At 38.8% G+C, this 26,138-nt stretch overlaps 1 protein-coding gene across 1 annotated transcript in view; it reads left to right on the top strand.

The window, feature by feature from the left end:
• LOC122797744 overlaps positions 1-26,138 on the top strand; it is a 1,403,591-nt gene that overhangs the window by 151,273 nt on the left and 1,226,180 nt on the right. Inside the window, exon 6 of the mRNA XM_044066269.1 lies at positions 9,572-9,711. Within this exon, the coding sequence (XP_043922204.1) occupies positions 9,572-9,711 (140 nt within the window). The remainder of the gene's footprint in view (positions 1-9,571; positions 9,712-26,138) is intronic.

Here is a 26,138-nt window from a genome sequence, read left to right as displayed (position 1 = left end):
GACTCTGTTCTGCATAGCTACTGGAACTTTCCTGGCTTGTTTGACAACTGGGCTGACTTCAGGGTATAATTTCATGGAGTACACAAGTGGGAGTTTGTCTAAGTTGTGTTCAGAAAGATCAGCATAGGTAGAGAAAATAGACTGGGTGAAATTAGAACAGTGGTCTTTCAAGCTTACATGGTGAACTTCCTAATTAAGCGAAAGTAGTCCCATTTTCAAACAGTCTCTAAGGCCTAGTAATGACTGTACGTGCCTTTTGACTACGTAAAATTGCAAGTCATAGCTGTTCCCAGCAGAGTAACATGAAAGCACTACTAAACCTTTAGTTTGAATTCCTTCACCACCATAAGCAACAAACTTCAGACACTTGCCAAATCAAGCTTCTCACCAGCACATACTCTAGTAAATGTTACTGCTGACATAACATTGCACTCTGAACCTGTCAGCTTTGAGCTCTGAGAGTCTCCCATTTATCCGAACAGTACAAAATACTTCATTCTTTGCCCACACGTCTACTGCATTGACTGTTTCAATAAGCACTGACACACCATTAACATAAAAAGTAGGGTCACAACTTTCTAATTGATCAACTTGTCTCTTTGAATGTTCTCTTTCAATAAAAGAATGTACCTCTTTTGATTTACAAAATCTTTGGAAATGATTCCACTTTTTACATCTGTGGCATTGCTGACCAAAAGCTAGGCACCTTTTCTCTTCTGGGCTTGTGATTTCTGCCACAGTTATAACAGCTGACCATGATGCTAGGTAAAGGCACATTCTTTAATTTTGCTGAGTCTCTCTCTTGTGGTTCATTGAGACAATGCGTGCTCTGGAATTTGCTAGAAAGCTACGGGGTTTACCAGGGAGTGTCACAGGACCTGCATCAAGCGTCTATGTGCTTGGGCCAGTTTCTTTTAACCATGAGCTGCATACTGTCAACATTAGCACTAGAAGATGCATTTCTCACGTGTAAGCATATTTATGTGCTTTTTCTGTGAGCTGATACATCTGACAAATCTCAGTGACCCTATTCAAAGTTAAATGACTCGTGAAACATTCTTTCTCTCAGCATCATCTTTGATACCACACACATCTGTCTTTTATCAAAGCATCTCATAAATCACCAAATATGCATGTTTTTAGCTTTGTTTCGCAAGTCAGTTGTATATGCTGCGAAAGTTTCACCAGGGGTTTGATCCATTGTGTAATATAAGAGCCTTTCCATTGTAATATTCGTTTGGGGAATCACATTTCTCTAAATTTACCTTTTAAGCACTTGGCATCTTCCCTTGTTTCAGCCAGTACCACTATGAGTGTTTCCTCCTCTCCTGCAAACACAGAAGGCGCATACACAAATGAATGCTGCCTTTCTAAGGCTCCTGAACCAGCTAAATTAAGCAGAATAAATGCCTTTGTACATGCATCTTTATCAGAAAATGCAGCTTGTATAAAAATATCATACTTTTGTTCACTCCCCAATTCTTTGCAATATTATCAAATACAAGTGAACTAGGTTTTCGAAATCCTTCAGCAATGCCAACAAAGTATGCTTCAACACACTTGCAGATATGGCCCTTGTAATTATGTAAGAACATGCACACACAAATTACTTTTAATAACATGCAAATGCACAAGAAACACTTCGAAATACTGTACTTTGTGAAATATGCTTTGAAATGGCTGTATTTTTCAAATTGCACTGTAACAGTGCACAAACTTGTGAACACTATACTTCAGATATTTCAAATAGCTTTTATAGGTTCATAGGTAGGTACTAGGTTATTGGCCCTAGGGCCTATATGAGCCTAGCCAAAAAGGTTCTCTGGGGAAAAAGTAGCACATAGTGAAAAAAATTGGGTCATTTTCCTTATTTTATACATTTTATGCAATTCGGACATTATTTCAAACATTTTTGTAACTATTTTGAATATTTATCGATATGTCGCAGTTTCAGACATTTTTTGAGCATTCTGAGTGCTTCATTTTGTATTCTTTGAGTAAGAAGTCATTTAAGCAAGTTTTTAACCAGTTTTGCGTGTTGTGCATGCAGTCGGGATAATCCATTCCTCTAGCATTAATCATGTGCTTCTTAGTCTTGATTCTGGATCCCATTCTGACACCGTGTCGCTCGTCTTAAGTTATGATTCAAGACTAACAGGCTGGGTAGTTAGTTTATATGCTTTATTGTATACAAACACATCAGGATGGATAGCAGCAACATAAAATATACACAAACTGATTAACTGACATGCCATTACATACATGCACCCTTAGATCTCAACAGCTCTCTATGAAATGTTAGTCTGGCTCTGGCTCATGCATCCTCGGTATTTATACACACGTGCAAGCTCATGAAAAGCTTCTTAAAGGTATACATACATAATCTACATTGACCCTTTTTCACTGGATGTTGCTATGGTCCTTTCTTAATGTGGCTTGCTTACTTATCGTCTGGTAATATTACTCTGTTAAAGCTCATTTGCAATCTATTTTTGGCTGTCTGCCTTTGAATCTATCTCTTGCTTTTTGCTTTGAAGTCCAACAGTTTTGAAAGGCACCCTTAGTATTAAGCCCAAGAAAGCCTTTTCCTCCTGCTTGTGATCTTAGTTTTGTTATTGAGAAATTAAATTTGTTTCCTTTTCAGCCTGCAGTTTCCTCTTTGCTGCATTGTACTTGAAAGACTGTACTGTTGGTGGCTCTTAACTTCTACTAAGAGAGTCTTTGAATTTCAGACACACACGGCAGTTCCACTGTTTTTAGTTCACACAAGGACAGGGTTGGTGGTTGGTCCATAGGTTGATACTAGGCTATCTGCCCAAGGGCCTATACAAGCCTAGCCATAATTCCCTGGCTCTTTCTTCCCACAGTATTTACTTCCCTGGACCCCTGTCTAGCAGGGTGACTGACGTGATTACCGGGGTGAATTTCTTATCTCCCATCAAATCATCAAAGTTCCTTTTGAAGAGGGCCAAAGAGGCGCTCTGCTTGACATGTATAGGCAAGTCTTTTCCAGAGTCTGGGGAGTGTCTGGGTCAGGAACCTATCCCTCCAGCATGTTTTGTTCATTGTGATGACAAGGTTTAGATCCCTGGAGCTTGTCTCTGAGGGATTGGGATTTCTTTGTGTAGCATGTCCAGTAGCTCTTGGTTTGACATGACCTTGTATGTTAAGCGGAGATCGCCTCTGAGTAGAGGATATGCAACAGAGTATAGGTGGAGTTTTTTTAGATGGTCAGCACAGGGCATATGCTTTAGGCCTGTGATTCTTTTAATGAGGCATTTCTGTGGATTTTCCAGTTGTTGCAGATGTCTTGAGAGGTACATACCAAATGGGGAATTGTATTCTATAATGGGTCTAATGAGGGATGAGTACAGTGGGACAATGACCTCCTTTTTTCTGGATGAAAAGCCCTTGGTGATATGTGCCACATAGAAGGATTTCCTGACTGTTGTGCTGATGTGGTTATCGAAGGTGAGACCACTGTCCACCTGTGTCCCTAAGTCTCTTATCACACTTTCGGTGTTTAGTGTACTATGTAGGCATTCATGGGTACATGTTTTTTTCCCAGAGGTGATAACTATACATTTCTTGGAATTGAGCTTGAGCCCATGGCTCTGGCACCAAGCATCTGTTTCTGTAAGGCCGTTTTGTAGAATATCCACATACTTTAGGGATTCAATAATGGCTCCCAGTTTGCAGTCATCTGCTAACTTTGTTAGCCAGAGTTCCTTAGTGTTGGCCTGTACTTCAGAGAAGTAGATGCCAAACAAGAGTGGTCCCAGGACTGAACCCTGAAGTACTCCCACTTGTCTGGAGCTGGATTTGGAGTCGGCTACGTTTACAGTGTGGATTCTGTCAGTAAGCCAGTTGGCAACCCATTGAGTGACGTAGGGATTAATGCCCAGCTTAGTAAGTTTATCTATGACTCAAGAGTGGAGGATGGTGTCAAAGGCCTCGGCGAGGCCCAGATAGGCTGTGTGGACCACCTTACCCTTGTCCCACGGCTCTGGAGACAGATTCGAAGAAGTCAGTCAGGTTCAGGAGACAAGATCCGGCTCTTCAGGAATCCAAACTGCGTGAGGTCCAGTGTTTGAAGGTTGCCAATGTCTTTGTTTATAAATTCCATGATAATACGTTCCATGGCCTTACAGATCAGGCTAGTCAGACTGATGGGGCGGTAGTTCCCAGGATCCACGGTGGACCCCCCCCCTTGTAGAGTGGGATAACTGTAGCTGTGCGCCACTCAGTGGGCACGAAGCCTGAGGTGAGGCTATGATTAAACATGATACTTAGGTGCGGTGCCAGTTCATTTTGTAATTCGTGTAGTACACAGCCTGGGATGTTGTCTGGTCCCAAGGATGCTGTATTCTTAGCTTTGGAGAGTGTATTATTTACCTGTGTGGCCGTTATTACTGGAATTTGGCAATTTTTCAGTATTGAGATGGGCCCTTTAGGGGGTGAGAAGGGGGTGAAGTTTGCATTGAATCGATCTGCCAGGATATTGGCAGTGTCCTTGGGATCGGTATATTTAATGCCATTCTGTTGTAGCTCAGAGCAGATCTGAGCATTGACATTTAGATTTTTGACATAGCTATAGAATGCCTTGTGGTTGTCTTTGGAATCTTGGGCAATTTTATTTTCGTAACTAGCTTTGGAGGATTTTATGAGGGATCTCAGCTTCTTACTGAGGCTGGTATGGGATGTTGGTGATTAATGATTTGCTCTTGAGTCAAATAATTCATCTTCACACTTTTTCCTTTCTTGTAGAATTCTAGTGAGAGGATTCATCACACTTTTGGTTTACAGATAGCTCAGATATTACTTAGAGAAGACAAAAGTTATTGGGAAATCTGAGCACCCTTTTGTTTTGTTTCATTTCAGGAAATTGGATTTGGCTGTTTCTAAGCAAGCCATCTATCTCCTCTTGTATCTTTAAAGTCATTTATTTTGCTATTCCTTTCAAGCCAAACAGTTCTATTCTGTTTGTGCTCATTCTAACAGGCCAGTTGCCTCTTTTGGTGCTTTTTTCAAGGGTGTGGTTTCTAGATCTGTTTTGGTAGTTGCTACTTGGTCGTCTTACACACCTTTACTTAAACATTACAAGTTGGATGTCATTTGTAGGGCTAGGGTGGGGTTTTACAGGGCCATCCTTAATGAGCTTTTGCTTGGGCTTCTCTTTGGCTTCCTCCTTCCATCCTCAGCAGTAGCTTTTGTACTGTCCCATTTATAAGGAATGCTGCAGTGATAAGGAAGGACATAGAGTTTTGTAAAATCTTACCATATCAGTTGTTGTTGTTGTGTCTTTCGTCTTTTCCCGGTTAGGGGTCGCCACAGCGGAACTCTGGTCCGCTAATGATTGGCAGTAGATTATTACGTGCAGAGTTGCTAGCTCTGACGCACAACCTTCAACGAAGGTATGCCCATTCACGCATGTCTCCACACAGAAGACACTTTAGCTGAGAATCGAACAGGACAACGTCTTACTGTGAGGCGACAATGCTACCGTAGCACCACCACCACAGTCAAAATCTTACCATATCAGTAGCTGTCCTATATCAGTAGATGTCCTAATTCTCACTGTTGCAGTATTCTGTCCCCCTCTCTCCTTTTCCCTGTTACTGTTTGCTACCTTCCTTCTGCTCGAGGGGTTTTGTTTTCCTCCTCTTTCCATTTCCCTTTGTGGATGTACATGTTCTTGCATTCCTTTTGCATTGTTCTGGTTCTTCTGGGGCAGTTCAGTTTGGACAATTAGCTCATACATCACACCTGTACTTTAAACTTTGGATGTAGAACTTGACATTTAGCACTTGGAAGGTGTGAAGATTGTGGTATGGTGGCTGGACTGTTGACAGGGTATCCCAGTTGTAAAAAATTACTGCCACAGTGAGAAGTAGGACATCTGCTGTTATGGTAAGATCTTGCACAACTACACTTTACCTACCTACATTTCTACCTGTCTACCACTGGATCAACCAAGTCTAGATTTGAGGTCAGTTTCTAAAAGGCATTTTCTATATTAGGCCTCCGAGAAAACCCTTTCCTTCTCCTTGGGACTTGAACTATGTTTTTAAAAAGATGACCCAGCCTCCTTTTGAACCAGCAGCCACTTCCACTTTAAAGTTGTGTACCTGGAAAACAGTCTTGTTTGTGGTTCTGACTTCTGCAAGAAGTGTATTTGAACTGCAGGTACTTATGGCTATTCACCCTTTCCTAGCTGTCTGCAAGGATTTCAGATTTATGCCTGTAGTTGTCAGTAATGTTTTTTTTAATCAGACTATCTATGTTCCCTTCTCCACAAAATAAAAGTGAGAAAATTATTCATTGTTTAGATTTGCATAGACAGCCCAGATACTACATAGATAAGACAAACGATATTAGGAAACCTGAGTATCTTCTTGTTTGTTTTCAAAACAGAAATTGGGGTTCAGAGTTTCCAAAATATTTCTTGTTGTATCTCTAAAGCCATTTCCTTTTGTCATTCTTTGGAGATTTTAAGGTTTTAAGGTTCTTGATGCTGGATCCATTCTGGAGGCTACTAATTGGTCTGCTAACTTAGTGCTTTGTAAAGGTATTCACAGATGTATTTTCAAGGGCCACAGCATGTTTTGTTAGGTCCAATATATGTGTTTTTCAATGAGCTCCTCAGTTCTTTCTTCCTCCTACCATTCTTTACAGTACCTCTAGTACTCTCCCTGTAGTAAGGAAGTGCAAAAGTGATTAAGGAAGGACGTAGTACAGTTGTGTAAGAACTTAAGGAGATGTCCTACCTATCACTGTTGCAGAATTCTGTCTGTCCCTCCTCCCCTCTGTTGGTTTTCACTTTTCTCTTCTAGCCAAAGTTTACAGCTTCTCTTTTTTTTCTGGATGTGTATATACCATGCTCTTTTGTGCCTCTTCTGCTCCTGCTCTTCTGGTGCAGTACATTTCTGAGGGTTTTGCGCTTGTACATCGCTTATACACCTCATACTTGTAGATGTAGGCCATATGTTTGATATATGGCGCAAGGAAGTCCCCATGCTTTGGTATGTGGGCAGGACAAATGCCTACCTTTGGCAAGGTAACCTTGTAATACTCCTTACTATAGCAGTGATGAGCAGGAATTCTCCCATACGTTTTTACACAACTGTATTTATGCATAACCCTCCCTGTAGTTTCCATCTTACTAATAGAAATCTACATTTATCTTTTTGTATTCCAGCAGCTCAAAATCCATATTTGTTTGCAAAATCATAGCAATACCCTTTCAACCTCTCAATGGATATGATGCATTCCCTAATAATTTATACCAAAGGTTCTTCAATTTCAGATGTTCCATTGACAGTCATGTTTCCAGATGTATTGCAGAGGAGTAATTTTCCTAATGTGCACAGATACTTGGATCTTTTTAATGGATTTGACAAGTTAACATTCAGTGATAAGATTACAAATGTTAATTATTATAGCGGATCACATTGGTAGTACCTTCGTACCTGGCTTTGAACCCTCTTTAACAGTCGGTTATTCCATCTACAGATAGGTGCTTCATTCAAAAATAAGTAACTTGTCTTGCATAATTTGTCAGCTTTGTGAAAGGCCTTTCTTCCACCCTGAATTGTATAAAGATTATTATGAACTCTATGTAACATAAATCAGAAACCAATTGGTAATTTATAAAATGTTCAAAAATTGCAGCATAATACTTTACATGTTTTGTAGTACAGTTCCAAGCAGGAAATTCTAAGAGTAGATATTCTGAATGGATATAGGTACCAGTCTTAGCTGTAGCTAGTAGATGCCTATTACTCTGTACCATTCAGCCAGTTCAGAGCTTCTGTCCACACCCCATTACAAATTTTGATCATAGCTTCTTTCAAGTTAATGCTCCCCTTCAGTTAAATGGGCAGGCAGAAATAGTTTCAGTATTCCCCAAAGTATTTTCCCCACTACATGAAATAAATTAAAAAAATTGGCTTTTCTTCCTTTTAACCTTTTTTGTCCTATTTTTTTTCCTTAGAAAACTTTGTGGTTGCATTTACATTTAGAATGGTTTTACAACTTCAGGACTTTTGCTTTGAAGAAATCTAGTTTCTCTTTTGAAAAACTGTTTCCTTTTGCATTAAACCTGTATTTCTCTTCAAATTATTAATTTCAAGTATAAAAAGACTATTTTCCATCCTCTTTTAACATGGAAGGGAAACTACTGCACACAGTTGTTGACAGAAGTCTCTGACTTGATGTTAGTAGGACCCTTCCTGTTTACATGTTTGTTACTTATTTTTCCAGCAGATAAAGTAATCTTAGCCTCGTCATTGTTGTATCAGTGGTGCAACAGGTATCGCGCACATCTTTGGTGCAGAAAGTTGTAGGTTCTGTTCCCACACCAGGTAGATGTATTGCTAACACTCCACTTTTGAGTGCATCATCCTTCAGGTGAGATGTTAAACTAAGGTCTTATCTTCTTGAGTTGGTGGTAGCTCAGGTGGATGTGAAAGAGCCCAAGGCTCCTATCAAAAAGACTAGGGGAAGTTCTCAGATGCCCTGTCCAGATTTCCGCTAGTAGTATGTATTCCATGTATAGTTCCACCTGAAGAGACCACTAGCCTAGTGGGACCATCTTGGTCAGCAAAGGATAAATAAATAAGTGAACTGTTCTAGTAGGTATTTATTACTGCTGCTCCCATGCTTGCAAGGCTTTACTAGAACTCATTAAGGTATTTGCTGCTAGTGGTAATGTGAACTAGGCTTCCACTTTCATGTGGCTTTCTTGCTTTCCAAAAAAATCTATGATACTGTGAATTGCACTGGTACATACACCATTGTATAGGATTGCTACCTTGACATTTCCATGAAATATACACCACAGTTTACTACACCAGTACTATCTAGACTTCTCACCTAGTCTTCTGCCACCTCTGATCTCTGGTGCCACTATTTTTTAGGCACACACAAGTGAAGATACTTCTGAGTTCTAGTCCCTGGGAGATGGTCTGTTTACACAAACACCTTCTAAAACTTCAGATCATGAACTCAGATCAGACCTACTGTGTTACCTCTTGGCCTATTTTCAAGAGATACATGCATTTTTTTTTTTGGTAGGCATGACTAAGTTTCAAACAAAAAAATTTATATTGATGTCACACGACATAAAGAAAAAAGAATAATGCTGAACGCCTTGGCTAAACATATTTATTTTCAAGAGTTCAGCTTGGCGATGATCATGTCTTCAGTGCTCAAGAACTGATGCAAGGGACTCCACTCATTTTGTGCAAGTCCTTTTTTTATGTTGACAAGCATATTGCAACAAAAAAGACAGTGAAATGAGTGAGAGAACTGCTTTGAAGCAAAAAGCATGCTGGATTTGTACAGAGTACATAGGTGAAAACCTTTTTGATTTTAGTCCATGAAGTGCTTGAGTTACCGTGTTTTTTTTAATTAGCAAAACTGTGCTTGTATAGTTACGTGCCTTAACTTCTTAAACCACAACTGTTCTCATTTCTGTCATATTTAAATGGTGCTTGATTGCTGCTGTATCAGAGTTCTGTGAGTTGCTGTGTTTTTTGAGATGCTATATGTAAATTATTTTCTTTATTAGATCCTTTGGGCATATCTGAAGAATTATTTGCTCGAATTGACGTTGAGTTGGATAGTCCTGCAGGTACAAAAGTTTTGAAAAGCATAGGTCTCACTGCCAAAGTTGGAACTGCCAGAATACATGCACCTAAAGACCTCCAGGTGGGTATCTGAAATCCTGAGTGCAAATGTTATAGAATAAAGATGAGATTCTCATTTACTTAAGCTGCTTTGTCATTTTTAAAACACATTTCTCAGTGTGGTGCTTAACATTTTCATGCCAACTAGACATTTGTTTGTTACATTTTAACACAATTCTCCGGTATTTGAGTAAGACAGCGAAAGCCTTTATTGCAAGGTAGCAGCACTAAGTTAAAACATCTAAGGTAATTTTAATTGAAATTATTGACAGTGATAATACAAAGGAAAAGTGGCATGCTGAATTTCTGTTTTTAATATAATACTCCATAATACGCAGTCCTACAAGTTTGTACTTTTTCAGCCTGTATGTTTTCAGCCTGTATGTTCTGCATTTGCTTCTGCTGTTTCAGTAAATAAAGGCTAAATGTGTTTTGTGGACAGTTGCACCTCTGTGATGAGCTTTTTCCAACATTTAACTGTTTTCAGCCACTGAAGAAATGTTAAAATATGAATGGAAGCAACTTGTTTTCAAAGAGCGTGTTATTCAACTATTTTCTTTTAGCAGTCCATTTAATCTTATCATGGGCAAAGGACAGCCATAACATTTACAAGTCATAATCTTCACATATGATTATATTCTCATTTTTAAGACTGTCGAAGGTTTGATTGATTCTCTCAACTTCACACTTCCTGGTATGTAACATCACTTGCCTTTTGTTCCGACATGATTGGCTGTATTAAGGGCTGTACTCATTCATTAGTTGTACTTAAGCCCATTTTGTCTCTTGTAGCTGCCTTTATGAATCATTTGACATGCTCCCAGACTGAAGTTATAATCCTGCCAGTGTCTCTCTTGTTGCTTACCACAGTGCCTCTAACTTATACTTCAGAGCCAAGGAAGTATTTCCTTGGCTTTGATATTGAACACCATTAATGCACTGAACTGATTTTTGGATGGTTTGGTTACTAAAGAGAAGTCTTTTTAGACAATATTTCTAGAACCTTTGTCTGAAAGAAGTGCACTGATTTTCTGTTGTGTTTACAGGTCTGTAAAAATCAGCCTGATTGTTCATATGATGTAATGTATGATACCTCATGTTACAGGTTAGGCTTAACGTGCGTTTTATTGGTTGTTACAGTAGTGAAGCACATACCTATCGAGTGCATTTCATTATGAGGAGTGATACTCATTTTTGAGTATTAAGTCCTTCTTCCTTGCAGTTAGTTCCACATTGAAAGGGTCTGACACATTCAGTATTAAGTTTGTAATGGATTTTCATGGTAAATACTGAATCACATTAATTCATTAACATTTTTGTAGGTGTAAAGTAAACCATTTAATCATTCTCTGAGCTTCCAAGTTGAAAATTAGTAAACTGTTAGTGTTTCATATTTTGCCTGTTGCGCAATTTGAAGTTGGAAGGTTGAAAGTTATGGTACAGCAGTTAGTGTTGCTTCCTCAGATCACTAAGTTTTCCATTTGAATTCATAGCTGGAATGCCTTCTTTTCAGAATATGCATGTCTTTTTTTTGCCCATGTGGGTTTTCATGCTGGTATGTGGCTTCCTTCCATTGTCTGAGATATGGCAGATAGATGTCCGTCCTTTATATGTTCATGCATGTTTTAATGCTCACTTGTTTTCTCCAATATCTAAAATGATGAAAGCTAGGTAAATTGTTTGTAAAATACTTCTGGTTATGTCTGTATCTTGTGACGGACTGATAACAACCCAGGCTGGTTCCTTATCTTACAGCTGTTGCTGCCTAGAATAGGTGCTGATTTCCCCATGCCCTTAAATAGGATAAAACAGGCATTGGAAAAATAAGTGGAAATTTAGAATAGTTCAGAGAAACTGCAACATTCATTTCTTGCTTGTTTCAGGCATTCTTGTTTGGGGGTACTGCATTTGAGGATTAAGATCAAGTAACTTCAGTGGTATAAGGTTTATACCTGCAAGTTATTTATCATCTGAATGGTATAAAGCTGCAAGTGGATGTCTGTTTTTTTGCTATATCTTGAAAGAAGTCTGACCTCCCTATATCGGATGCCAAGGTCATAAGCAGGAAATCTGGTTGTAAAGAGCAGCATCACCAGTGACGCCCTCAGTTCTTTTTTTTACTACATTGAAGTCAATAGTCATGTCTCTCACTTTGAATCTTTTGGTTTCTTCCCTAGCAGGTCTGATGTACAGATTTTGCTTTTTAACTAAATGTTGTCATTGCTTGCAAGATGATAACTTGGTTTAGTTATTCTAAGCTGTTTTCTTTGTCTAACAAGCAAAGCACTCAAGTGCTTGTGTTTCTACCCTGCCTCTCAGTTATATGTGGTGGCTTATTTTTAGGTGGCCTACAATGTACAGTGGCATTTAATATTAATTTAACTAGTTAGGAGCACTGATCCATTCTGACTTTTTTCAGACTCAGGCTGAGTTAGGAACCACACAACACCACATTTTCCACAGCAAACAGTAAATCCAATGTAATTTTTTTGAAATGCAGTGTGAGGACAATAAAATGTTTGAAACAGTATGTATAGTATATACAACATAATTTAATAGTCGACCTTATATATACATGTATGTTCATGTTGAGTCAGTTTGAGAAAAATGTTTTGTCAGTCGTTTTGGGTTAAACAAATAGTTATATAGAAAATATTTCTATGTTTAATTTTTATATTGTATGCTTTGAGAATTAGTGAGATGAGAAAAAAGGAAAAATATTTTTTGGGAAGGTTAAGGCAGGATGGAGACTGTTTACTGTGAGGTTGTTGAGTTTTGGAGATGAAAATGCAGCGATGGCTAGTATACATATATTAAAGTGGAAGCATTTGCATTTTGCAGACTTCAGCAGATTTTGTTTTTTTTATGTACTTTGGTTCAAATAATAGGACTTGATTTGCTACTTTTCAGGTGGGCAGGCAGTAATTCCTAAAGGCACTAGTACTGAAAAATCTATAAATACTGCAGGCAGGTTTGATATGAGGGGTGAAAAAATGTAGAATGTTTGTAGAGAGGTGCCTAAAATTGTATCTGATTTATCAGATGACAAGTCTGCTTGTGAAAAAAGGAAACAAATGTACTTAAAACAATTTATAAAAGATGGCATCATAGTACTAGTAGCAGGTCTCATCTTTGCTCAGTTGAGTCATTTGGCTTTTAAATCTTGAGTGGTTTTCATGACGAGAAAAAGTTGTCAGTGAGACAATGTTATTTTGTTGTGCTCATCTCTTTGCGGGATAACTTTTTCTGTGATAAGTTTTGCAATTAGTAGTATTTTATCTGGTGCTTCCTTACCTTCTTGCTCAAGAAGTGCAAAATTTTCCAGGCCCAGAGAAGTTCTTTAAACTAAGAATTTTTTAAAACATTTGTTAAGCTGCATCATAACAAGCATATATTATGTGCAGTCCTCCTGCATGGTGCACTTCAAATTGTTTTCATTCGTGGCCCACTTAATAGTCCAATCACGTATCCAACTAAAGATCCAATTTATGTTTTCTTGCTGTGGCCAGCCTGATGAACACAGTCTGAACAAACTCATTTGATGCAATGTATTTTTCAACTTGGAATCCAAGTATATAGTCTATTACTTACGGTTTACATTTTTTTAAATGCAGTATAAACTATATATCGCACAAGCATCCACAAGGTGAGAAGACTCTTCCCACAAGTTATTAGGTTCTGCTGTAGTACACTCTTGCAATTTTTTTTGACAGCATCCTCATCGTCTTGTATCCAACCTTACTAATTTTGCTATTTTATCCCATACTTCCCATTTTCAGTCAAGGATTTATTTTTACATTTGCCCTTTTCATCTCTGCATCTCTCACTTCCATCATTATTTTCTGTACCTGTAGTACATTTGGGATTTCTTTCTCCTTCCATTTTCTAGTTATTTTTTTTCTGCAGTTGCTAATAACGGTGCTTTCACGTTTATTTTTTCATTCTAGTTTAATCCAACAGCACATACCTCTCAACTGTCCATATTTTCACAGAATGTCCAGATTTTTCTTCAAAATGTGTGTATTCATAAAATTTGTGGTTTTCTGGCAAATCCGTGGGATGATCTGAGGAATTAAATCCCTAAATAATGACATATATTTCAGTTTCAGACTTTATATTTTTTTAGAAAATGGATTTTAACACATACCCTGTTATTCTAGCTACTTTTTAAGTTTATCAGAGCAATATTTAAAATCTGACCTATTTTTGGTCCTTTGTCCCCCCCGTTATGTTAGGCTTTGCCCAGATTTCTTGAGATAAGAACTTGAGAGGTAAAGCGCAGCACTCTTCTGCACCTTATTATTTTTCCTTTGTAAATCTGTTTAATTGTAGCTCCCCAGATTTCCAAAGTATGTGCTCCCATGGGTCTGTTATCCTTTTTCCCAGATCTCCAATAATTCTAAAGAGTTTGCAGATATATTGTGGATGGCCTGTCTAAAGCATAAAAATACCTTTACAAACACTTCAACACAAATATTGTAAATGTCCCCCACTTTGTTGTATATCTTGAGGCCAAAACTCTTTGCTGCCACTCCTCATTAGTAAGGGATATGGCTTATCTCTCACTAAGTCCGTTTCACCTTGATGTAGGCTTTGTTTCATTTCCTTTATAACCTAGTATTCTCTTTGGAGTTGCTATGTCTGCCTTTGCTTCTAGAATAAGGTTTGTCATTGACAGTTTGCTTTCTGTACTTGTGCTTTCCTTTAATTCAGATGAAAGACCCGTACAGTTTGTATTCCCTTTACTGTAAATTGAATTCCTCTTTCACTTTAAGCCATGTTTTATCACTCCCGCCTTTACTAACTGACCCAGTGCCTTGGGTTTTTATTTTTCCTTCTCCATGTATCCAGTGTCTCCATCTCCTTGTCTCTCATTTTGCCCAATACGTAACCTATTGAGAATATAATATTCTGCCATGGTCGAACCTCTTTCAAGTCTGTTTTTCCATTTTACTCCACAATATATCTTCCCCTGCTGGATCTTCCATTGCCTTCCAAATCTGCAAATATTCCTTTCATCAAGCACCATCCCTTTCCATTTAGCCTGATAGGCTTTTTTTTATTTGTTGCAGATGGAAAACTTGCGTTGCTTTTTCATCTCAAGTCAAGTCATCACTGCGCGCTCAAAGGCAAAAAATGCAGCCTCCATGGAACTCTATAACATCCTAGGCTGCATCCTACATGAACTCAGGCAGGAACTTGCAGCACCATTAGGCGCCCTGTTCAGCCAAAGCCTGAGTACAGGCTTCATCCCAGCTGAGTGGAGGACAACCACTGTCATCCCTTTGCACAAAGGTGGAGTATCCACCAAGTCCTGGAAATTGAAGCCCCAAGAGCCTAACTAGCCTGATCTGCAAGGCCATGGAATGGATTATCATGGACCTCATTAACAAAGACATTGGCAACCTCAAAACACCCGATCACACACAGTTTGGCTTCAAGGGGAGGTCATGTCTGTTAAATTTGATCGACTTTGAGACAGTCACCAAAGCCATGGATGAGGGGAGGATGATGCACACCGCCTACCTTGACGTGGCTAGATCCTCCGAAACTGTTCCCTACTCGGGCATAATAAATAAACTCTCTCAACTAGACATCAATCCATATGTTACGGTATGGGTAGCAAACTGGCTGACAGAACCACCTAGTCAAAATTGGGGAAGGCCACCTGAAGCAGTAGACCTGTAACGAGCGGCATACCCCAGGGATCAGTTTTGGGGCCCTCTGTATTTTGGGATAGACTTTTCTGAGGTGCAGGCCAAAACGTGTGGGCTATGGCTAACCAACTTTGCTGATGACTGCAAGTTGGGCACTTTCATCAGTTCCCCTAGTGATGTGGACATCCTCCAAGAGGGTCTCAGTCAGCCAAATGACCTGTGCCAGAAACATGGCTTCAAGTTGAATACCAAAAAATGCATCATCCTCCTCTATGGGGAGTGACATCCCCACAGTTTATCACATTAATAATGTCCTAAGCACACAGCCAGTTGTGAGGGATTTGGGCACTCTGGTTGATAGCAACCTGACATTTGACCACCATGTTGCTTCCATTGTACAGAAAGCTTTCTACATGGCCCACCTCATAAGTAAGGGTATCTCATCCAGGGACAAGTAGGTCATAACATCCCTGTATTCTTCCCTTATAAAACCCATTACTGAGTACATTTCCCCTTTTGGCATGTACCTCACAAAGTACATGCAGTAGCTGGAGAGACCACAGAAGTTCCTCACCAGTAGAATCAGGGCCTCAAACATCTACCATACATAAACGGGCTAAAATCCCAGTCCCTCTACTGATGTTTGTACAGACTCCCCAGAGGTGACCTCTGGCATACAAAGCAATCTCAGACCCTGCCTTGATGGGACTGCTGCATATCTGCAAGTCGAGCTCCACTCGATTAAACTGCATGCGCGACCTCATCCTGGTCTGCGACATCAATAGGGCTTGTTGCTGGGACAGATTTGTGTCCCAGAGACTCCCCCATCTGTGGAATAGATTCCCTCGCCATGTCAAGCAGAGTACCTCATTACCCCTTTTTAAGTGCAACCTGGATAACTGAATAGGAAACAGAAAATACACCCCTGGGATTCCACCCTCTCTCTCTGCTCGATGGGGGCATCGGGTGCTATAAACATGGGCTAAATTCTTGGCTAGGCTTTAGGCCCTCAGGGCCAATAGCCTAGTAACTTCCTATGATCCTATAAGTGTGGAAAGGGACAACTCTGTTTCATGCCCCTTTGTAATTCTAGTGCCTAATATCACCTGCACACTTAACCATACTTGAGCCTTTATATGTTTGGAATATGACATTTATCCACCTTACAGGAAACCCTTATTCCTTTTGGATATCCTGCATGAATTCTCAACTAACTCTGTCAAAGCCTTTCTTCTTTATAGCCACGTAACATTTGGTCTTTTTAGTTTTGCATCTTACTTTTTAAGCAGTCCTTTGTTATTAAATGCTTGTCTTTCTACTGTAAATCCACATTAATCTAGCTCTATTTTGTATTTATTAAATATAAATATTAAATTTATTAAATATAAATATTAAATATTGTGCATACTTTTTTTTTTACCTAATTTCTCTACCTTGGGTTGTGCCCTCCTGGACTTCTAACACCAGCTCTACTCACCTACCTCAGCCTGCCTGTGTGTATCCTCACCTGGGTAACAAAAGTACCCCCTGGATTGAATGGCAAGCTAAAACAAAATAGTATGTCATATAATATTGTATCTTCTACTAGATGTATAGGTTAATCTTGTGATACTTGTTAGGTGTCCTTTTTAAACTGCCATATCAGCCAGCAGCCATACCCCCCACCCTCTGCTTGTTTTTCTTTCACTTCATTTCTGCTTTCCCTAGTCTTCCCAGCCTTTCCAGTACTTCTAACCCCCTCTAGACACTTCCTTCTAAATCACTTTTCTTCTCTCAGCCCTGCTTTATCTATTTCTTTCATAGCCTTGATCTCTTCCTACTAACCTCTTGACTTTCTTCCACACTCTCCCACTCCATCTTCCAGATCCTCCAAACTTACCTGCTGAATTTGTCATATTTCACTGATTGCCTTCCTTGATAGTCCTCTCTTTTATCACATTCTTCCTACCTTCTTTTTACTTTTACCCCTATAATCTCCCCTCCCTGACCTTCCCTCTGGGTTTTAACCCTCTGTGTGTCTTATTCACAACATAGACTTCCCTCCTCCTTTATCTTTATTTAACTACCATTTCTGCCCCCCCCTCTACACACTACCTCTGTCTGTATAAACTATTCTGACCTCCTCCTTTATCTTCTACTAGTTCTCTCTTTACTATCTACCTCCCTCTCCCTTCTACCTCCTGGTTCTATTCTATTAGAGCCTTGGACTGTCTTTCTGTTCTCCACCCCCACCCTAGCATAATCTTCCGGTTTGCCACTGTCTTCCCCCACTTTACTCCTCCCCCCTACCATCTTATATCCGCTCTAAACCTATTATAAGGACCTAGTCCCCGAGAGGCGCCATCTTTAAATTCCCTTCTCTCCGCGTGGCTGCTGTGCTTTCCCTGGCTTGTAGGTTTACATTTAAATGTAAGTGTGTCACTGCCTTTATTTTTCTCTGTGTAACTAAACAATACTGGAATAACTTGGCGTATTTAGACTTCTAGATTTGTATTTACAAGTCAGTGTGTTACTGCCTTTATTTTTTCCATGTGTAAATTAATGTATTAAATTGCCATGTTCATGACTGTAATGCTTTACCAACTAGCTGCTTAGAGTCTCTGTATAATACTTTTATCTGGCGATCTCTGCGGCTCCATTTGCCTTCTCCGTGCTAAGCTAATAACCTGCTCCGCACTTCTAGTTGCTAGAACTAGTCATGTTTGTTTATTTGAATGCTACGATGTACTATTAAGTTCGTCCAAACAAACATCTATCCACGGCTCTACTTAATTGAAGCAGTGCTAAGCCAGCAACCTACTCTGTACTACTAACTGCTTAGCTTGAGTAGCGTTTGTTATTTTGACGCAATAAACCTTTAGTAAGGTCGTCCAACCCAATTTATTTATCTTATATAGCATTAAGGTGGCCAGATACTGTTCTGGCTCCACTCACCTATTTATCAGCATGTGCAGGTGCCATAAGATATATGCTTAGAGGCCGTAGTGTACTCTTAGTACTCCGGTTAAGCTTTTACTCGCAAATTAGGCTGCATGACTTTCCAGCTCTTATCAGTAAATATCTCACTGGTTTGAGGTTTCATAGGTATCTATGTGCTAACTAACTGGCTGTAGCGAATAAAGTTCTCTGGTGCATAATATAATCTTTGGATAACCAACTGTGATTTTAACCTTGCAAGGGTTTTACACAGCCCTTGTGCTTACAAGCGGCAGGAAAATGTTAATAGAATCCTGGCGCAGCTATTAATTCCTACATTAACGCAGGACTCCCTCACAGAAATGAGTAATTGAATTACTTATCCTTCTGAGGTTTTTACTTGTACCGCGTGCATAAAAACAGCAGTAACGTGTTTGGCATTTTTTATATTGCGTCCAACATCAATGTTAGTCGCAGAATATGCTACCCTGAAAAAGCACAAGTAACAAACTAAACATATTGAGATAAATAACCTATTGTTCTTGGCTTCAAACCCTACTATATACTATAAGCTCATAGTTCGCGCTTACTTTCTTACACTCAATATGTAATTAGTCATGCATCTATTTTGCTTCGCCTAGATACCAGGTTGTAATTCTACCTGTGTTGCGCCGACCTAATAAGGCACATGCATGTGTATTTGTGATTCATTGTTTGAGTCTAGTTTCTCATTGAATTTGTACTTGAAGCTAATTTGAGCTAAATGTACCTTTTCTGCTCATAGAGTCTCTGGCACATATAGTGTTGCTAACTGCTTAATTAGAGTTAAAGACTTCACCTTACCATTGAACTCTGGCTAGAATGCTCTAGTCTTTAACTACTGTATGTCTTGTTAAAAACATTATACTAGATTGATATTCTCTATTAATCTGCTAGGTTCAATGTTATATATAGCTGCTAGTATCTAGTTGTATAGTTGTCATATAGTTGTATAGAATGAAACCAACCATTTAAGTGGAATGTTCTAGAGCTAATACCTAATTTCATTTGTTACTTCACCTGGTGCTGATATTGCTATGTTATTGTACAAGCTCATAAGTTTCTGTTTGATTTTTACTGTTTAACTCTTCCCTGTTCCATACCCAGTATTCATTATACCTTTCTCCTCTCTTTTTTATTCTCTCCAGTTGTGCATACTTTTTTTTTACCTAATTTCTCTACCTTGGGTTGTGCCCTCCTGGACTCCTAACACCAGTTCTACTCACCTACCTCAGCCTGCCTGTGTATCTCCTCACCTGGGTAACAAAAGTACCCCCTGGATTGAATGGCAAGCTAAAACAAAATAGTATGTCATATAATATTGTATCTTCTACTAGATGTATAGGTTAATCTTGTGATACTTGTTAGGTGTCCTTTTTAAACTGCCATATCAGCCAGCAGCCATACCCCCCACCCTCTGCTTGTTTTTCTTTCACTTCATTTCCGCTTTCCCTAGTCTTCCCAGCCTTTCCAGTACTTCTAACCCCCTCTAGACACTTCCTTCTAAATCACTTTTCTTCTCTCAGCCCTGCTTTATCTATTCCTTTCATAGCCTGGATCTCTTCCTACTAGCCTCTTGACTTTCTTCCACACTCTCCCACTCCATGTTCCAGATCCTCCAAACTTACCTGCTGAATTTGTCATATTTCACTGATTGTCTTCCTTGATAGTCCTCTCTTTTTGTCTCTACCTGCTCCGTTCGCCCTGTGGGCTCACTCCCCTACCCTGCCCTCAATTCCCACCCGCCCCCAGTACTCCTACATTTATTCCTCCTGAGGCCACACCCTCCAATCTCTACACCTGTTACACATAACACATAATTAACACTAGCTACCTCCTTTTTCTCACCGCACCCATTCACAACTAACTCTCATCCTTCCTTTTCCTAACAACAAAGCTAATACTATATCTCCTCTAGGCTTTTAACACCTACCTCCCACTTATCTCAACCTCTACACCCTCTAAAATGACTACATCAACTACCCCCACAAAATATATTTAATTATTTGGGTCTTTTTAATACCTCCTCTAACTATCCCCTATCTCTATACCTCCTATGAACATTCACTCCACTATACTCTTCCCTTCCCATCAAAACACACCTCAACACCAACAACACCTTTCTCTCACAACCTCCTAAACCTCATTTTCAAACCCAACTACCTAATAGCCAAATATCACAGACTACAACACATTAAATACACTAACCTAAAAACTAGAAAACTATTTGACTTCTATTGTAAACTGCAACAGCCTAACCTTTTAACACTCCCCCACTCACTATTAGATGGAGACATTCACCCCAACCCTGGTCCAATCTATTCCCCTAATAATGCAAACAACAAACAAAACATAACTAAAATCCAAACACCTAACAAACCTACCAACTCACTCTTAATAGCACATCTAAACATACGTAGTATTTGCAATAAAACTGTACAGGTACAAGCCCTATTACAATCTCAACCATTTGATATCCTATGTTTATTAGAAACATGGCTAAAACCCACCATTAAAGATAATGAAATTACCCCACCTGGCTACAATATCTTCAGACATGACCGTACTTCCAAAAAGGGAGGTGGTGTGGCAATCCTCTATAAAACAGAGCTACAAGTTAGCACCTTACATCCTAACTTACCTATAGACTCTTCTGCAGAAATAATAATCAGTAAACTTCAGGTAAACACAAGTAAAACCATAAATATTATTTGTGTTTATCTTCCCCCAGGAAATAACAGTAATATACTAGAGCATATCCTCATCTGGCTTTCTATTAATCTCCCACAAGAAACCATGGTCCTCGGTGACTTTAATATAGATTGGAATTCCTGTACTAATACTAATCCCTCTACCCACATTAACCTGTATGGCTTCTCACAACTTATAAACTCCCCTACCAGAACTAATAGACTCAATAACAAAGAAAGTACCTTGGATTGGATACTTACTAATAATCCTCAGCAATCCTACACAACAGGAACCCTTCCAGATGATATAAGTGACCACTCACTTACATATATTATCAGACATAAAACCAACATAATATTCCCTAACACTCTCAGAACAATACGCTCTAAAAAGGAATTTAACCCAGAACTTTTCCAAACAGAACTAAAACAATGTAATTGGATACCATTAAAATATATCCCTCTAAATGAAGCAGTGGAATACTTTAACTCTACATTCTTAGCCACCCTGGATCACCATGCTCCAATTCGCTCTATTAGAATTGAAGCTAAACCAGCCCCTTGGCTCACTAACAATACTAAACAAAAAATCCAACTTAGAAACAAATCCTGGGCAAAATGGCATTCATCTAAGAATACAACTGACCACCAAACCTTTAGAGAACATAGAAACAATACAAAAAAAGCCATTCTTTTAGACAAAAAGAATTATTACCTTCAGCTACAACAAACCTCTCTCAAAGAACCCAAAAAATTCTGGACTTCTATTAATAATCTTCTTTACCCAGGCCAACTAATAACACCTAACCCACTAGGCTCTAACCCTGAGAATCCCACACAAACAGCAAATGCCTTTAACTCTTTCTTCACTGATACCATCCAAACTCTAGCTAGCCACCTATCTCCTAACGCATCTAATCTGTCCACTTCCTCTACAAATCCACCTCCTCTGTTTCACCTCCAACCAGTATCTACCTCCTACATTTCCTCTCTTCTACATAAGTTAAAACCTACCACCCCCTCAGCTGACAAACTCCCAGCAGAATTCTTGCAAAAAGGAGCTAAAGCCATTGCCTACCCTATTTCTATTCTGATAAATAGAACAATAAGTGAAGGAACTGTCCCTTCAATATGGAAAATTTCACACATCATCCCACTACACAAAGGTGGGAGCTCCAATGACTTTTCTAACTTTCGCCCCATAGCTTTACTTTCCCCTATCGCAAAAATTATGGAAAAATGCATCCATAAACAACTACTCAACCACCTTCTCCAGAACAACCTTCTCGCTAACTGTCAACATGGCTTCAGACCTTTCCATAGTACCACCACTGCACTGCTATCATTCACAAGCAGCATCAACAATAATCGTAACAATAATTGTCTTTCATCTGCAGTCTTCATTGACCTATTCAAAGCTTTTGACATGGTTAACCACCAACTACTACTCCATACACTGAATACTCTCTCACTTGATCCTCTTGCCTTGAACTGGTTTGCATCTTACCTTGATAATCGTCACCAGGCTGTACTCTGGAAAAATAAACTATCCGATCACCTTCCTATCTCTCTCGGTGTCCCCCAAGGATCTATATTAGGCCCACTCTTATTTTCCATCTTCATTAATTACCTGCAGACAGCCATTCCTTACTCCACCTGCATTCAATATGCAGATGATTCTACCATAATCTGCTCAGCCTCTTCTCAAATTAAACTACAGTCTCTTACCCAAAAAGCATTCAACACTATTGAACTATGGTTTTCTCAATGCTGCCTCCTCCTGAATCCCAAAAAAACTAAACTGCTACTCTTCTCACCAACCCAAAAGTCCACATCTTTACCTTTCAGTCTCACTTCTAGCAGTGGTACTCTTATCTCTCCTGACCCTACCACTAAACTTCTTGGAATAACAATAGACAACAATCTAAACTTTGATACTCACATAAACACTACAATAAAGTCAGTCAACAAAAAACTGGGATCCCTCTATAGAATTAAACCTCATCTTACACCAGCAGCTAAGACTGCTATAGCCAGAACCCACCTAATATCCACCCTGCTTTACGCCTCTCCCATTTATACTAATCTCTCAAAGAACAACATCAGGAAACTAACTACTTCCTATAATAATATTGCTAGATTTGCTACAGGCTCTCCTTACAGAACCCATCACTGTCTAAATCTTAAACAATTAAACTGGCTTGAATTTCTTAATCAGCTTCAATATCACCAGCTTATAATAGCCCATAAGAGACTATATCTTCCTAACAATATCCCTGGACTCTCTAGCCTCATTACACCTTATAAAAACTTCACATCTCTACGCTCCTCTAACAAACTACTGATCAATACTACTAAACCCAACAACACAGCAGGTGAATTGCTGTTCTCTAACTCTGTAGGAAAACTTTGGAATAAACTTCCCTCTGAAATCACATCTCAAACTTCTCTCTCACTTTTCAAAAGGAATTTGAAACTCTACCTTAACAACCACTGGCTATGTACCTGTACTAACCCTGACTAAATCTTCTCATATTCACTTATCCCACCTCATCCCTTATTAGCTCCCTTTTATGTATCCATAAACTTCATTTTGCATTTATCTTACTAGTATATATCTACATCATACCTCAATCTCTTACAAAATGACCATCTTAATTCTACTTTGTACCTTACAAAATGACCATGATAACACCAATTTGTACTATTGAATAAAAAAAAAAAAAAAAAAAAAAAACTTTTTTTTGTAATACTGCTATCTCTATTATCTGTATAACTCCTATTTTTAACTTTGTAAAGAAACTCTGTATTATTCTTGGAGCTTTTCTCCCTGGGCCTCTACTGAAAATGGACATGTCTCCAGCTAGACTAGCCCGGTCAACAAATGTAAAATAAATAAATAAATAATATTATTCCCTGTAGTACTTTAGTCACCCTCTTTGCCATTATAGGCATAAAAGTAGTCATGGTTAAGTATCAAGATGGGGCTTGTATGACCCTGGATACAAGTGTTTGCCCTTTTTTGTGTAATTGCCAACACTGCCCAATGCGTTGGGGGGGGGGGGGGTATTCCCTTGAATGTCATTGAATAGTTTTATACAAGCCCTTCAATATTTTTCTCCTCCAGATTTCCCCTGGGATGCCATCATTTCTCTGGTGCCTTCCCCACATTCTAATCTTTTATTGCCTCACAAATTTCCTTTTCCTTTATGCTTTCTAATAAACCCTTTTAAATGTCTCCTCTATTTCAGGTAGGCATAATTTCTTTAGATACGTTGTCTGCCTCCTTTTCCTCCATATTGTCTTCCTGCTTGTATGATTTCCTGTAGTATGCTCTGACAATTTTTTAAAAGCTTTAGTTCCTTAATTTTGTTACCATGTTCTCAACCTTTTATTGCTGTAATCTCTGCCAAGTAGATTACTTTGTTGTAAATACAAAAAAGGGATAGTGTCACAGCTCTAGCCCTAAAGTCAATTAAACTATCCCAGTTTTCCACCACCACTTTTCTTACCTCATTTAGTTGTACTTTCCAGGTGTCCTCATCATTCAGTATATTTCAAACCTCTGACTCTTGAATCTTCACTCCAGCTTACAAGTAGCTGTTGTAACTTCCTGTCTGAATTTCATATGCTTTTACCTTAGCTCAGTGCTTCAGTTTCTGCTAACTATTCCAGACCTTTGCCAAATTCTCACCTAGGAACTTGACAAGGTTATTTTCACCTGTATTTCCTGACCCATCCTTCAACTGAATTCCTACTGTACGTATATCCGACAAAGTAGCTGCCAGTCACTTGGTTATTCACCAAATGCAAATATGTTATCACGAAGGATCTATCTAACTCTGCTCATTCCCATCTCCCTCAGAAAAAAGTATACTCTCTTGTCTCGCTGCTTCTTCGACATTACAAACGAGTCTGAGAATTATATTTCAAAAAACGCAAAAAAATTAAATTGGAAAAACAGAAAACACTGCATGGACCCGTGGTATAAAATAAAAGCTAGTTTAATAATAAAACAGTGAAACAACTGAAAATGAACTAATACAATACTACCAAAATAAGCTCTTTCATCTCAGCATGTGAAACTTCAGCTCATATTTCCTTCTGTTGAGATCCTAATTTTTTGTGCCCCCACAGAGACATCCTTCCTACTGCAAATTAAGTTCTCTGATAAGTTATTATTGTGACTCCCTGTTCAAAGGTTGCCATGCTTCCGATTGCCTACTTTGTGTCCCAGATTTTTGATCTTGGGGTGCATATGAATTACCATTAGAGTGATTTTCTTGCCTTGCATGTACCTTTTGCCATTATGTATCTTCGTATTTATCAGTGGCTTCCTCCTCTGTATTTCACTGTCCCATTTAAACATCTGAAGCAACCCCCTCATACTTTCTGCTGTGCCTGCATAAAGTACCCCATCAATCTTTTCTTTTTTTATCAGCATCTTGTGCTGTCTTGGTCAAATGCATCTCTTGTACTGTAATCACTTCTGCTGAGCATCTGAAGCACTCTTTCAATTTTATCTTCATCCTTTAAATCAGTGCTTCTCAAACGATCTGTGGTGGAAGACCACTTGTTTTTATTTCCATTCTGTTAGGGGCCACTACATTTGTCAACTACAACAAAGGTTAATTACTAGAAAAATTAATTAAAAAAAAAAAAAAAAAAAAGAAAGAAAACAGACAAAATACAAGCCAAGGTTCAAACAGAATTTCAACATAAAATCAGAACAAAACAGTCTAAAGATTAAGGAAACATTAAGTGAAATAATAAGTCCTTAAATTAAATAGCTATATAAGCACACTTTGGATGAACACATTAAATATATACTTTTAAATGTGACAAATGAGCTTGTTTCTTGCTATTAACTTATTTAACCAAGGTTAGATGGATGACGGTTCTACTTGAATGGGATAATGGTTGAGGTGTTTGCCTTGCAAGCACAAGGTGCAGGCTTTGAGTCTCACAAGGGATAATTGGCTAGGCTTAAAATGGCTTGCAAGGGCAGTTAGCTTAGTACTAATCTATGAACCTATAAACTGTTTCTGTGTTTTATTTTGATATTCACATTTAACTTTTTACCAAAAAGAGGCAATTGATATGTTTTCAGATTTCATCTTCAGTCCATCAGTAGCCAGTTCCAGCAA

Source organism: Protopterus annectens, chromosome 3.part1, assembly GCF_019279795.1.
Source record: "Protopterus annectens isolate FY-2018-M chromosome 3.part1, PAN1.0, whole genome shotgun sequence".
Lineage (NCBI taxonomy): Eukaryota > Metazoa > Chordata > Ceratodontiformes > Protopteridae > Protopterus > Protopterus annectens.
Note: the sequence above shows the minus strand (reverse complement) of the source record. Positions and strands in the feature narration are given on the sequence as shown.